Source organism: Fundulus heteroclitus, chromosome 5 (genome assembly GCF_011125445.2).
Source record: "Fundulus heteroclitus isolate FHET01 chromosome 5, MU-UCD_Fhet_4.1, whole genome shotgun sequence".
Taxonomy (NCBI): domain Eukaryota; kingdom Metazoa; phylum Chordata; class Actinopteri; order Cyprinodontiformes; family Fundulidae; genus Fundulus; species Fundulus heteroclitus.
Window position 1 is genome coordinate 24,659,404 of NC_046365.1, and position 14,571 is coordinate 24,673,974.

At 40.2% G+C, this 14,571-nt stretch overlaps 1 protein-coding gene across 1 annotated transcript in view; it reads right to left on the reverse strand.

Annotated features, from left to right (window-relative positions):
- Positions 1-1,068: 1,068 nt before the first annotated feature.
- Positions 1,069-14,571, reverse strand: part of ldb1b (LIM-domain binding 1b) — a 30,088-nt gene continuing 16,585 nt past the window's right edge. The window contains exons 6-11 of the mRNA XM_036137264.1: positions 12,882-13,054; positions 12,683-12,805; positions 11,737-11,820; positions 7,509-7,632; positions 7,282-7,430; positions 1,069-3,276 (exon numbers count right to left, since the gene is read on the reverse strand). Coding sequence (XP_035993157.1) covers positions 3,046-3,276; positions 7,282-7,430; positions 7,509-7,632; positions 11,737-11,820; positions 12,683-12,805; positions 12,882-13,054 — 884 coding nt within the window. The 3' untranslated portion in view covers positions 1,069-3,045. The remainder of the gene's footprint in view (positions 3,277-7,281; positions 7,431-7,508; positions 7,633-11,736; positions 11,821-12,682; positions 12,806-12,881; positions 13,055-14,571) is intronic.

Here is a 14,571-nt window from a genome sequence, read left to right on the forward strand (position 1 = left end):
CAACACATTTCGCCGTCATTCACATAATCAAGACTAATTTTAAACGCACAACACTGTGGAAAAAGTATTAGCTTTTTGTCACACTTAAATGCTTAGTAATAAACTTATTTTAATATCAATGATAGCTAAACTAAAAAAAAAAAAAAAAAACAGATTTTACTTAAAGTAAAAAAATACCAAACTAACCTAGTCTAATGGGAATAATCTAGTTGGTACCTAAAGCTAGTAAGTAGTTGTGGCACCAGAGATATTCACTGGAAAGGGGTGGGAGGAACATGTTATTCATGGACCATTGCTCTACAATGTTATTCTTTCCTATGGAAGCATATAAAGGCCTCTAAATAAACTACTATAAAAGCCTGGTGATCCCACGATGTCACTTTCTGCTACAGTTTTCTAACATAAAAAAAAACCTCTTTCACCATCCATTGTTAAGATAAAGCTTGGTTCCTGATCCAGTCTGGTTCCAGTTGCGCTAAACGTAATTGCTTATACTGCTGATTTGGGCATATCAGGTAAGAAACAGTTCTTTTAGCTACGTCTGGACTTCTAAAAACCAACACTTACTTTCCTTACATGATTATCATGTTCTCTTCTGTTTCCCATTTTTAAGAATGAGAAATGGGCTGTTCCACCATGTCATATTTATACAAGGAGACAGATTTAAGTATTAGTAGCTAAAAGGGACGATGACCAACCTAAAAAAAGCGCATATAAAAAATACTTCAGGTAAATTTATGGGAGTCAGTGGCATTGGCGGATACATAATTATTGTAAAATGTGCAAGGTTATGCTATTGCCCTTTTAATATTTAATGTAAATTGTTTTTTTATACAAATTTATAAAATATTTTAATAAAATCCCAATTTTATATCTAAAAATTTGTAATTAAGCACTTTTAAAAAGCTTCAGGACAAAATATCTTTTTTAATTGAGTTCTAATGAAAGGTGCTTTATTATCCTAACCCGACTCTCGCGGCTACGTCTCCACATCCATCTGGTGAGAGTCAGGTTATTATCATCCTTCAGACTAACAGCATTAGTTACAAAATCCCCAAACCACACCCATTTTAAAGTGAAAATGTATCTTTTTATTGGTACCATACATTAATTATTAAGGGCAGAAACTAACCAAATCAAAAAAATATATATATCAAACAAAGATTTCTCTACAGGGGTTGGAGAAGGTACAAGTCACCATTCAAACTCAATCATAAATGCAGCTGGAATCAACTCCAACAAAAAAAACAAAAAAAACAAATGTACAAACCAATAACAGAGCTGTTCTCTATTTGACTTTACAGACTCAGCACTGCTACCAAAATACGCAGACTGTACTTAATGTTAAATTGGTCGGTGACACTGATGGTTATAAACATGACTGTACAAATAAAGAGAATTTTAACATAAAAACCCATTTAAAAAAAAAAAAAAGGAACAAAACAGAAAAAAAAAGATTGTTTCTTAGCCAGTGATGAAACAAGGTTACAGGGAAACTAAAAGCCATTGAGCACATTCACTTCGACATCAAGATGAAATACAGAAAAAGAAATTTGTCATGGATGCTATGATTAATCAAAATACAAGCGTGAATTTTAAAAATAAATAGAAAAAAAAACTAAAGTAAAATCATCTTTCCATGGTGCCATTGTATCCCCAGGGGTCTGTAATTTAATTTACACGAGCTTTATTTTAAAAAAAGAGGAAGGAGGAAAGACAGCAGAGGGGAGGGGAGGGGAGAGGGAACAGGTTCATGAGTTTTTTCTCCTTTTTCCTATTTTTGTTTCTTTACATTAGATCGGGATGGCTTTAGGTAAATCTAAGTAAGAATACATTTTATTACAGTCAGACAGAACTTTGCTACTACCTTAAATATACAAGCACAAATACACAAAAAATCCCCAAAAACAAAACAAAACAAAAAAAAAAGAAGACAAAATAAAAACATCCACACTAAATTATTTCTCTTTTATAAACAAAAGATTTAAAAAAAAAAAAACTATATATTTATGAAGGGGGGAAGGGGGATAAAAGTCCTGTGTTGCTCCTTGGTCTGTAGCTTTTCAGTATTGGTAGAAAATAAAATAAAAAGTAATTGAAATGAAGGCGTTTAATACAAATTAAAAAAAAAAACATTCTAGGGAAATATATATACTGTATAAAAACTCTTAAAATGTGTAGCTGTGTGTGTGTATGTGTATGTGTGTGTGTGTTGTAAATGCTTTCCATTTGAAAGACTGCAATCACTGTAGTCCAATCAGAGATGGCTGGGGCACTGGGGGCATTCAAAATCCTTCAGTCATGATCTACGTCATGTGTGTATGCATGGGTGTGACTATACATGTGTGGGTTATTGCCCTAGTGCCTCAAAATAGCCTTCATGCTAGTGTGTTAGCTTTTAAAAAACCCGACGCTCCGTTGGGATCCGTCTGCCTCAGCAAAGCCACAGATAAACGTCACGTTTCAGGTTTTCTCCTCACACACACACGTTCGCTCACACACAGACACACACACAGTCTTAACATTAGCGTGGCTTGTGCATCAGCAGAGCGGATCACAATCGAGAGCCGTGTTCAGATGACGGGTGGACGTAGAGGTCCCTAAGCGACTCGCCACCGCGGCGAAGCCCCTGCTGCCACCGGCCCCGCCCGCCCCGGCCGGTTCCCGATGGGTTAGTGTAACTTGGTTCTGGTGTGGAATAAATTCCTGCTACTTCTCAGTCTTGGCGACCCGATCTCCGTCCGCAACAATGAGCAACGGCAGACGGGACGTTTTGTGTGAAAAGGTTGGAGGAGGAGGAGGAGGAGAGCGACGGTGCCGGGACGCGGTGCCTAAACGTGTCTGGTTCAGTCGGGAGGGGCAGACCGAGCTCCTTCAGGCTACCTGTGGGTGAGTCGGAGCGCTACAGCTGTGTTTGGTTTGCAAATCAGACTATGGACCAATTTGGCTGCAGTCATGGCTATAGAGGTAGGGTGGGGGTGGGGGAGGGGGGGCTGACAGAGGGGGTCTGTATAGAGGTTATGGGGGGGGGGGGACCCCCGGCCTCTACTGGGAGGCCTGCGAGGTGGGGTTGTCGCTCTTGCTCTCCTGGCTGGACGGGGCCTTGTTGTTCCAGGGCGAGTTGGAGCCCAGCGCCGGAGAGTTGTTGAAGCTGTCCTCGTCGTCGATGCCGTTGGCCGCGTCGAACTGCGTGTTCTCCAGCCGCGTGATCAGACGCTCGTCCTCGTCGCCGAACTCGCCGCCCATCAGGGTGGGCTCTCCCACCACCATCACGTCCTACGCTCACAACATCACAGCACACAAGACTTTGTTAGCCGGGAGATCTAGTAAACGTCTCTTGGATTAGGCAACTTTGCAGTATTTTCATAACCTGACAACAGCCAGATGCATGTCTCGCTCCGCCTAGCTTCACTCACATACATCTGGGACACCTCCATAGGAATTATCTTTTTTGAAGGCTGGGCCTTATCAAAAATTCTTGCATATAATTGGATAAGCCACTTGTCTGTCATCTTTATCGACGTGCTATTTCAACCACTCACACCGAAGCTAACCCGTGACGCTGATGAGAGCGAAAAAAAACACGTTTTTTTTATGTGTTTGCGGCTCTAGTGGCACGCGTTTTATTGACAGTGAGCTGACAGGAAGAGGGGGGAAGACAGGCGGCAAAGCGCCGCGGGTCGGAGTCGATCCCGGGCCGACCGCGTTGAGGACTAAAAGCCTCCTAACATGGTTTGCGCTAACCGCTAACGGTTAGCAGCTAACCGCTCGTTAGCGGCTAACCACTTGCCAAATCCGGTCGTGAGAAGGGCGAAAACATCGTTTCCACCAACAAAAGCCTTCAGAGCCGTTCTCTGATGTGCTTTTAATGAAACAATATTAGGTAGATTGGACAACACGGAAGAAATAGCAGCATAAATGTTAACGCTTGCTTCCTCGATGCGAGCCGCCATTGTTGTTGGAATCTCACGGTCGCTTCTCCACTACGTCACATCCAGGAAACTCCAGCCCTGCGTCCTGATTGGCCAGACCATAAATTTGGTTGGGGAAATCACTTTCAATGGGCGATGTCCCAGATGTATGTGAGTGGAGCTAGTCGGAGCGAGACATGCAGCTGGCTGTTGTCAGGTTAGTATTTTCACAGAATCAGACTTAAAAACTCTACGTACAGGTGCACATTTTCAGCGAAATGTATTCAACCCCCACTGCAAATTCGGTTCATTGGCCAAATTCAAAATTGTAAAAAAGGTGTTTGCAACAAAAAATTACCCAAGAATTGTTTAAAGAATTGTTTAAATTCATCACAAGGGCAGACACATGCAAATCAGGTGTGACCTCAGGAAAACCTGAGGAAACCAACTCAGGGCTTCATTTGGTGCACCAGGTGAGCTTGATAGACACCTGTAACGTCTGGACTGTTGACGTTAGCATATTAGCATGTTAGCAAAACGGCCGAGTCCAGAGAAGAGATCAGTTCCTGGCAGAAACAAGGAAAATGATACAACATAGCAAAGGCACTGAATGTGTCCTGAGAAGCAGCTGAAACAGGTCACTAGTTTAAAAAGGTAAAGACACGGTGACTACGCCACCTGGTGGGAGAAACGGGTAGCTAGAAGACAGTTGCTGCCAGATTTCTGAGGAGAAAAAGCTGCTCCATCAACTGCTAAAGATGCTTTTTTCAAGAAGGGTTGACTATTTCTGAGACAGCGATAGACATCAGTGTTTAAATTGCTCTAGCTTGATTTGTTTACTTCAAAACAGCCACTACTTATTTTTTTTTTAACTAATAAACCTAGTTTGCTGTTGGGGTTGTAAATATGTAGGTGCCACTGTATGAATATAAAACAAAATGTTGTTACACAGCCTGTGCTGATACTCTTAAGAAATGATGTTCTTTAGCTTCAAAGTGTATATTTTTTAAAAAGTTGTTTGGTTTTCTTTTCTTTTTTTTCCCTCTCCTGCGGCACACGTGATCAAACGGTGATGCAACTGTATCGATACGTTCAATCTGACGGTCGCCTGGAGACGACATCTGGTACGCTGTTGTATTTCAAGTGGCAGACGCTTACGCGCCGCATCCCAATAATACATTCAGAGATAAATGGGCTTTCCTGCTCCTTGATACACCCCACCCCTCCCCACATATGGATTTTACCATCTGAGATGTCAGATCTCACAGAACAGGAGGAGAACATTGTGATGAGGGGGCAAAAATAGGGAAATGTGAGGAGGAAATGTGGCTTAAGTGCAAATCGATATCCTCATTGCAGTATTCCACGATGATATTGTGCTTCTTCCCCCAATAATGTGCAGACCTAGTCGGTTCTTAACAAGCTAACCATTCGTGCTTTGCAACCCTCCAAACACATCTGCAGGAGTCCATGCTTGGGCAGATGTGCTTAAAAAAAAAAAAAACTTGGAGCACTAGTCAGAGCAAATGACCACAAAGGATAAAAAAAATCTTTCATTTTCACCAACATGGTTCTTGTGACTTTAAGCCACATTAGTGTCCTGGAGAGGCCCAGCTCGAGTCCAGAGTGGATTACGATAGAGAACCTGCGGAGGGCGCTAAAGATTAGAGATAGCATGAAAGCCTTCCAGCATTAAACCGGTGGAGCTCATCGGCAGCAATAAATAATCTAAATACCAGGGGAAACGTGAAAAGGCTGGACAGCAATTATAAGAAGGGTTTGATTGCTGTGATGCCGTCAAAGATGCTTCCATTGATTATTGAAAGGGGGCATATATTTTTGACATGCATTTTTTTTATGAAATGTAAATGAAAACAGCTTTATTTATTTATTTCCAAAACCGATACCCTTTTCTCTACATTGTTTTATTATCTTTTGAGAAATGCCCGTCTTGCTTCTCGTGAGTGCAAGACAAATCCTTACCTATTTTCTCGTAATGCTTAGGTATGTTTGAATTGCTGACGAGAAATATAATAGGACAGAAATTCGACACAACCCAGTGTTTAAGAACCAGAGTTTTAAGACAAATTTCAGCATTCAATCATCTTTGATTCAACACCTGCTTTCAACTATGTTAAATCCAGTAACTTCAAATAAAGTTCAGTTACAGTAGTGTTTTCTTGAAAAAGTCTACATTTACACACAATGTTAGAGGGGATTGGAGAAAATCTGGAACAACAGAGACAAAAAAATATATTCTTTTTCCAGCCCTGATAAAAACATGATGAAACTGTCTGGGAAGGCAGACAGTAACACTGAAGGAGCTGCAGGAACCGCCACAGAGTTCTTGCTTGTTTTACATGCAGCAACAACTTGCTGTAATCTCCATGTATGCGCACTAAGAAAATGGGTTATGGTCTGATGAATTTAATGTGCAGCGTTTGGTCAAAAACAAAAATATGTATAGCACAGACAAATGCAACATCCATAGTGAAAAATGGTGGCGGCAGCATCATGCTCTGGTGGATGAAATTCAATGAGCTTCGACCCAAGACCTTTGGAGGAATTTTATTTTTCAGTATAGCGCTGGGGAAATAAATGACTTCAGATCACGGCTGGTAAAGATCCAGGTGAGTCCAGAATTAAAATTAATAGAAAATCTGTGAAATCAGCTGAGGGTTGGAAGCAGTGTTGAATGAATGAATGAATGGTTTATTTCAGATACATAAGTACACCTTTGAAAAAATAAAACAAAAATCAGCACAGAGAGAATTTTGCAATCAGTATCTGAAAAAGGAATAAGCTGAAGCACACGGCTTATTAACGCCTATCCCATACAAAAAATTGACAAATTTGTTGACAAATTATATCAAGTGAAGACTAAATGCTGAAATTAAATCATAACTGAAAGTATTTGTAAGGGTGTGCACCATTCTGACCAGTTTATTGTACCTTTTTTGCATTTCTTCTAACAGACGTTTGTTTTGCATTGTTTACATTTCATTTGCTGTACTGTGAAATCACTGTTGCACTTTATCCTGTAATTTTATCCTGTAATTTACTTTATTCTGAAATCTACTGCAATTCACTGAAATTTTCAAGCTGCATGCAAACGAAATTTTGTTCTGTACACACTCTGTGCATACAAAATGACAAATAAAGTTGTCTAAGTCTAAGTCTTTTTCCGGCATATTGCACAGGATAAATGCCACTTTTTAAGGTGAAAAACATTTGGAAATGTTTGATCACGGTGTTATTTTTATTTACGTCTTCAAAGTCAGTGTGCACGTCTTTTTTTTTCTCTTCTTTTTTTTTTTAAATCAACCTGTAGTACCCAAGCACTGACACTAGGTGGCAACGGTGAACTCACCGGAACTTGGCTGGACAGAGGGAAGCCGCTGCCGGGGCTCTTCTTTTTGTTGTTGTTGTTGTTGTTGGCGCCTCCTCCTCCGCTGATGGTGCTGCCGCCGGACATCTTGCGCTTCCGCCGCTTGTTAGGCGCCTGTCTCGAGGGTTCCGCTGTCAGGTGAGGAGAGACGCCGCCCGTTAAACACAAACGTCAAGCATCTCTGAAGCTAAACGGTCCACGGCACTTACCAGGGGGGGCCACCATCCTCTGCCACTTCTGGAAGAGGCAGGTCTTGAGGCAGTCTCTGGGGCTGAGACTGTATGTCTTGTGTCTGGACATCAGCTCCTGCATGGGCTCCAGAATAACACACAGCTGCAGGAGAAAACAGCAAAAAACAAAACAGGTTGACTCCAGGTGCTGGAAAACATCTGAACAGGCAAGTTGATGAGAAACACGGCGTTCAACAGGGAGCTTCGACGTTTTAGCGGAGACGCGTTTAGAGCACGGACATGGACGAGCCCCATATTAGCAAGACTTGGTAAAAACAACATGACTTTATCTGTACAACATGCTGGTTGGCAAAAGCAAAATACTGCCCTGATTATACATAAAAACAGGTTTAAACCAGCAGAACCTCATCGACTACTAACTGGTGTCCAAACCTTCATTTATTTGTAAAATCTTAGGTTTTTACACCCATCTCCGTGACAAGATGTCCAAGTATGACCTCTCTGATCCTCATCAAAGAGGTCCAGTCAGAATTCAGAGAACCGCCACAGCCTCCGATAACATCGACGCGGATCTTCACATCGTTGCAGTTCTTTTATCCCTTGTTTTCTTATTCTGAATAATATTCAATTTATTGACGCCCTCTCACCGACTTAGTAACATGGTGCAGCTTATCTCCTCAACCCATATGTAACCACTGCTAGCCTTTGTTTGCCCCGGTCGCTCATCCAACTTTTATTTTTTATTCCACTGCTACGTCAACAGCACACAGACCAAGCGCCTCCGAGACACCAAGGCCTCAATGTTTGCACATCGACCTCATATCAAAAGAAGTAAAACCGAGGTTTGGCTTCGAAAAGGTTGTAAACTTTTCTGGAAGTAGATCTTTGCGACTACGTCGTAAAAACGGGCAGCAGCTCTATTTGATTCTGGCAATAAAATTAATCATTAAATGCACATTTTGAATTAGAAACTGTGGAAATGCTTTAAATAGACTTAGCTACTCATATCTCATAATTTTTCAAAGTCATTAATTAGTCAGTTTAGAGTCAGAGTGCAAGAAGAGGACGGTGGATAAATTAAGAGCTGTCCTGATTAACCTCCCCTCCTCTTTATGAGGAGCTGTGGCAGCCGGGCGGCTCCTTCAGCCAGCGGTTCTTCTGCTATTACACTCTGAAACAACAAGTGATCAGATTTATGGATTACTAGGGTTTTTAAATAGTTCCCGTATCACTATTACACATATTATTATTATTATTATTATTGCTACAGACATTATAATTGCTACTTTTTTGCTACTGATATTATTATCACAACTATTGATCCTAGGGCCGGGCAATATGGCTTAATAAAAATCAAAAATTTTATTATACCAAAGATTTATCAATTTTTTTCTTCCTGCTTTTTATTTCACAAAAAATATGTACAATTATTTTAAAAAGCTGCTTTTATGTCAAGCATTTTGTCTGGGAGTTGACCTGAATTCAAAGTGCAACTAAATACAAGCTGTGAAACATGCTTGTAAAACAAGATGGCAGCCGTGCCGTTGTAAACAATGGAAACATAACTAAATGTTTGCTGCTAAGAACTTCTAACTAACTTTAAAAAATAAATAAATAAATAAATGTAAAAAAAAATACACAAATTAAAGTGTCTCGTCGTATGGTAAAAAAAAGTTTCCTCTAAACAATATTTTGACAGTATACTTTCCTAAACACATTCAGCATTGCATGTTATTCTCTAAATGAAAGCCTAATGTGTGCATAGGGAAAATAAAATCCCTATTTTCCAAAAATTGAATCAAAATAAATTGTAAAGTCGAATTAATCGATTAAATCAATTTATCGCCCAGCCCTGATTGATCTTGCTATTACGATTAATACAACGACTAATACAACTCGTATTATTATTCTTTTTCTCGTTAGTGTTTTTTGTGATATTGTGCCCCTTAAATTGTCCTTGTTAGTAAATTAGCCTTTCTATTTTACTTGACTTTTACCAGCTAAATTAGGTATATCCTGTATGTGACATTTTACACCTAAATAAAAGACTTAACGCACATGTTTAAAACCAAATAGTTCATAAAGTTTCAACTCCAGAGCGATCAAAACATTAAACAACATTGTGGATTGAAAAATAAAAAGGTTTTATTCAGAAAGTCATAAACAGGAACTCCAGTTTTAGTTAAACTCTTTAAAAAAAAATATATATATATAATTTATACTTATTGCCTGTTTGCTTTAGTTGTGATTTTGTTTTGATTTAAATGTTATTCATCGAGATACTGACACAATCTATATATTTTATTTTGTGGCCTTTATTCAACAGCGAGCTGACAGGAAACGGGTTGAGAAAGGAGAAAATGTAGAAGCAGCACTGAGGCAGAAAGCAGCATGAAGTCAGGGCATTAGCAGACAGGCAGAGTGTTAAATTAGACAAGGCGCCCAGATTCTAGCAGAAACGTTTCCTCAAACATCGCTTAACTAGAGGAAAATGTGCCAGACACACACCTATAATAACAACCCAGCAGCCTAAAAAAAAAAAAAACTTACAAACACGTTCGATTTTTCTGTCTGTCATCATCAGCGTCGTGCCTCTGTATCAAAACCTACCTACAAACATTTATAACACTGCTATAACTTGTTACCAGCTGTAGGGCGACTATAAAGCAGGGGTAGGTGCGACACGCCCACACACAACCACTGGAGGAACAGCTGTTTCATTGAAAGGTTCAGAAAAATAAAAACACTGGATTATTAGAGTCAAAGTCACTGATTTGTAGACTAGTCTCAGGAGCTCTAGGTTCCACATGTCTATAAGCCCACGGCAGAGTTTTTTCCTACATCAACCTAAAGAAGCACATCCCTTATTCAACTTTGCAGGCTTTAAATTACTAAAGTCCTTTTCCGCATCAACAAATCTCTAAGTTTCCTCGCTCCTCAGGGTCCTTCTGATCGTCTTCACCCTCTACTCTCAGTCCCAGAAGCTCGAGCCTTCTGAAACCGACCGGCTCTCCGTTTCAGTGTCACTGGACTTGTCTTTAGTTTTCTAGTTCTTTTATTTCAACCATCATCCTGTATGTAAAGCTCCCGTGGTCCACGTAAGAGTTGCTTTAATAATACATTAATAACCATCACCATCATCATGTTCTCAGACTTAGCTGTACAAACTCTTTAAAGTAAGTTTTACTGCGTTTTGTCGCATACTGACTAATCTTGGTTAAAGAATGGTGAACTTAAGCCACATAAATGAAAACTTTTGTTTTCTGTTCAAGGACAGAAATCCATAATAATCCTATGAATATTTTTCATGTTCCTTTCCTAATGTAACACTAGGGGGACGCACAGTAAGAGTATTTCAAACAACAGAGCAGCTGAACGGCTGTTTTAGCTAGAACTGCTGCTGCAGCCTCGGCCCGCTGACAGTGGAACCCAAACACTCCCGACCCGAACTTATAGACACGGACGTAACTTTCCCAGCGACCACCAAGCAAAAAAAAGCTGCAAGGTAAGCATCAAGGCGGCCTCACGAGTCTTTCTACTTCACTTGGCGAGCCGCGCAAATAAAACGTGAGCGCATGTTTGCTGAAACTAGTCAACACAATAACAGGCTGGCGAAGACGTAAAAGTGACTTCTCGGAAATCTGAAACGCCTTACAGGGTTCCGCATCGTCCTCTGATCGGCCCGTCTCAACAGAAACAGGACGGTTTCATAAACGTTCCTCCGTTTCAAACTGAGAAACGAAGCAAGCAGCTCGAAACGAAGCCACCGACAGATTCTCAAGCAGCAGAGAACAACAGCCAACACTAAAAGAGTGGACATCCTGTGCTCTGTGGTGAAAACAAAACGGGCTCAGTGGTATATTTGGGGGATAGAATAGAAACAAACACAGACACCCTGACATCTCGTAACTTTGCACAAAGTTGCTCTAACTCCTTAAAGATCTCCCGTTTCACAGCGTGCGTCCAGAAAGCAGACGGTTTTTATCGGCTTGCTGGCATTTTCATTTACGCGTCGGCATCATTATACGCGCCTCTGTCACGCTGACAGTAACGATGCTTTGAAATCCTGTCTCTTTCTCTACATTTTCATTAAACAGCTTAAAATAAAATCAAATAAAAAGTTGTTGCTTTTCTTTTTCTTTTTAAAGTGGGCTCCACTTTAAAGTGGACTTCTTTTAACCAAATCCCCCTTAATCAGGAGCAGACATTTAAACAACATCTGAATAATAACACAGGCTCCACTTACCCGGAGGTAGTTGAGGGTGGAGTTTGACAGGCCACATCTTGTTATGTTTTTGGACAGCTGGTCGAGCATCTGTGGGTCCTGGGCCTGAATTTAGAGGAGACAGAAAGGTTTTTTTTTAAACAGGGTTCCCACACCTTGGTGAACATCAAATTCAAGGACCTTTCAATGACTTTCCAGGACCAATTTCCTCAAATTCAAGGGCCACACGTGGCGGCATTTACCTACTGTGACCGCTGAATAGGTTATCATATTTTAATACAATGCAAATTCAATAAAAGACTAAACGGCATAGAAGTTGTTGGGTCAGAAGCAATGCAAGAAAGTGGATTTAATTTATAGCCTACATTGATATTGATCATATTCATAGCCTACATTGATATCCACAGTACATAGCTATGCCATACTACATTACATATAAGATGTATGTTAGCCTACCGTTTCATGGAATTTATGGAAAACAGTGCAGCATTGAGATGTTCAGAATTATATCAATTTGTTTCATCTTTGATTAAGCTAGTTTTTGACTTTGACTCTGAAAAGTCGCTAAATATAGCGACAAAGTCGCTGAGTTGGCAACACTGCGTGAATGTACCCTATTGGACGCACGTAGGCCTAAACCGTAGCCTACCAACTAACGAAGAAGAGCGAATGTACTTTTGCAAATTAAAAGTCTGCAGAATCAACATAATTTTAAAAGATCGTGTGGTAGTAAAATAATGACACGAGTCGTCATCCGTGTGAACTTTAAACCCAACAAAAAAATTCAAGGACTTTCAAGGACAAGGTGTTTTTTTGGCTGTTTTCAAGAACTTTCAAGGACCTTGAATTTATTTTTTCAGATTCACAAACTTTCAAGGATTTCAAGGACCCGTGGGAACCCTGTTTAAAGCGTGCCCCCCCCCCCCCGTGTGTGCGTGTCCCCATGCGGCCCGGTCCCCTCACTCACGTGCATGGCCAGTATACTGCGGGGGATGAGCTCACGGTGCTGCCTGATGCTGAAGTGCCACGTCTTTATCCGCATCATGTCGTCGAACATGAACTCCAGGTACAGGCGGCCCTCTACGCACACCTGCGGGAGGCTCGGGGGGGTTAGTTCAGCCTGCAGACCGCCGAGGAGGAAACGGCTTACGGCGTCGGCGACATACCTGTGTGAACATGGGCTTCCCGTTCTGAGTGACCATAGTGCACTGATCACAGTCGAGGGAGACAAAGTTATTGTGGAAGGACTCCTTGGGGTGTTTCAGCACGTAGTAGAGCTCCGTGGCCCCGCCCTCAAATATACTCCGGAAGTACCTGGGAATTAACGTCCGGCCGATCGCTGGAGAGAAGGAAGAAAACCAGGAGATGAGAGTCACGTTCTCGGCTCATCTTGTCGGCTGGAAAGCAGCAATAAAAACTAATGTTTGTAGATGCTCATCTAAATAATGGTCTTATGCCACCGCTTAACACAATCCTACATCCAGCTGATGGAGAACAAGCAGCTAAGAAAGCTTCTCCTCAAATAAGATGTTACAAATAAACCTCCACATGAAAGCATTGATTTAAAAACTCTGGTCTACACTATTTTTCTGCAGCTCTCCATCATGATTTGACCCACAAGCACAGGGGAAGAAAGAAAATAATAATACAAACGTTTATGGGATATTTTCACAAATGCAAGATCTTGAAGAAAAAAAATATTTTTTTTTTCAAGAAAAAAAGAGAAAAAAGAGAAAAAAAAGGAAAAAAGAGAAAAAAAGGGGAAAAAAAGGAAAGAGGAAAAAAAAAGAAAAAGAAAAAAAAGAAAAAAAAGGGGAAAAAAAAGGAAAGAAAAAAAGACAAAAAAAATATGCCAACTAATTAAAATCTTAAATCAAATAAGGTTTGATAAAACAAAAAGCTCTCAAGTTAAGCGACTTATTCCACAGCTGCTGCAGCCGGTGATTAAACTTGGCCAAATAAAACAAACAGATGCTTTCGAGGAACGAGTGACCCGCCGGCCACCGGGAGAGAAAACAACATTTACACAAAATAAAAAAAATAAAAAAATCTGTCCACTTCGGTTTGTTTCATGAAGATTTTGTACAATTAGTTTGTTGTTAATATAAACAGTTACAATTTAATGATGTTATTTCAGTGATTTGTATAAAAATGGTGTAGACTTGAGTAGCAAAAGGTCTGGACACCCGTATTTTACAGCAATGTGAGAAAACTCTGCGTTTGATTTGGAAAAAAAAAAAAAAAAGTGGGAAAATCAGAAGACTGCATAGAAAATGAAAATCAATTACAGAGCAGTGAGTTATGGGTTTTCATTGCTTAATGCAGATGTGGTTGATCCTGAATCGGGGTTTTAAGGTCAGTCCGTAGTTGCTTCATTTCTTGTGAAATAAAGTTTAAAAAAGGGAGGAGATCTGGGTTTAATATAAATTTATTTATCTACACTCCACATTAGAGTCACGTTCATACAGTCGCACTCACTAACACGCACACATGGGGCCGGGCGGCAAGTCGGCTTAAAAAATTCAATCAAATCTACAATTTGAATAAATTGTAAATTTGTAAACAAGACTTAATTTTTGGAAAAATCTGGATTTTAATTTAGCCAATGCGCTTATTGGGCTTCCATTTAGAGAATACGATACAAAGCTGCATATAAGTTTAGGAAAATATAATGTCAAAATATTGTAAAGAGGAAACTTTTTTTCAACCATCAGACGTGACACTTTAGTTTGTGTTTTTTTTTAAGTTAGTTTGAAGTTACACACGTACAGTGAAGCCTGTTCCTAGCAGCAAACATTTAGTTATATTTGCATTGTGTACAACGTCAGGGCCGCCATCTTGTTCTGCAAGCATGTT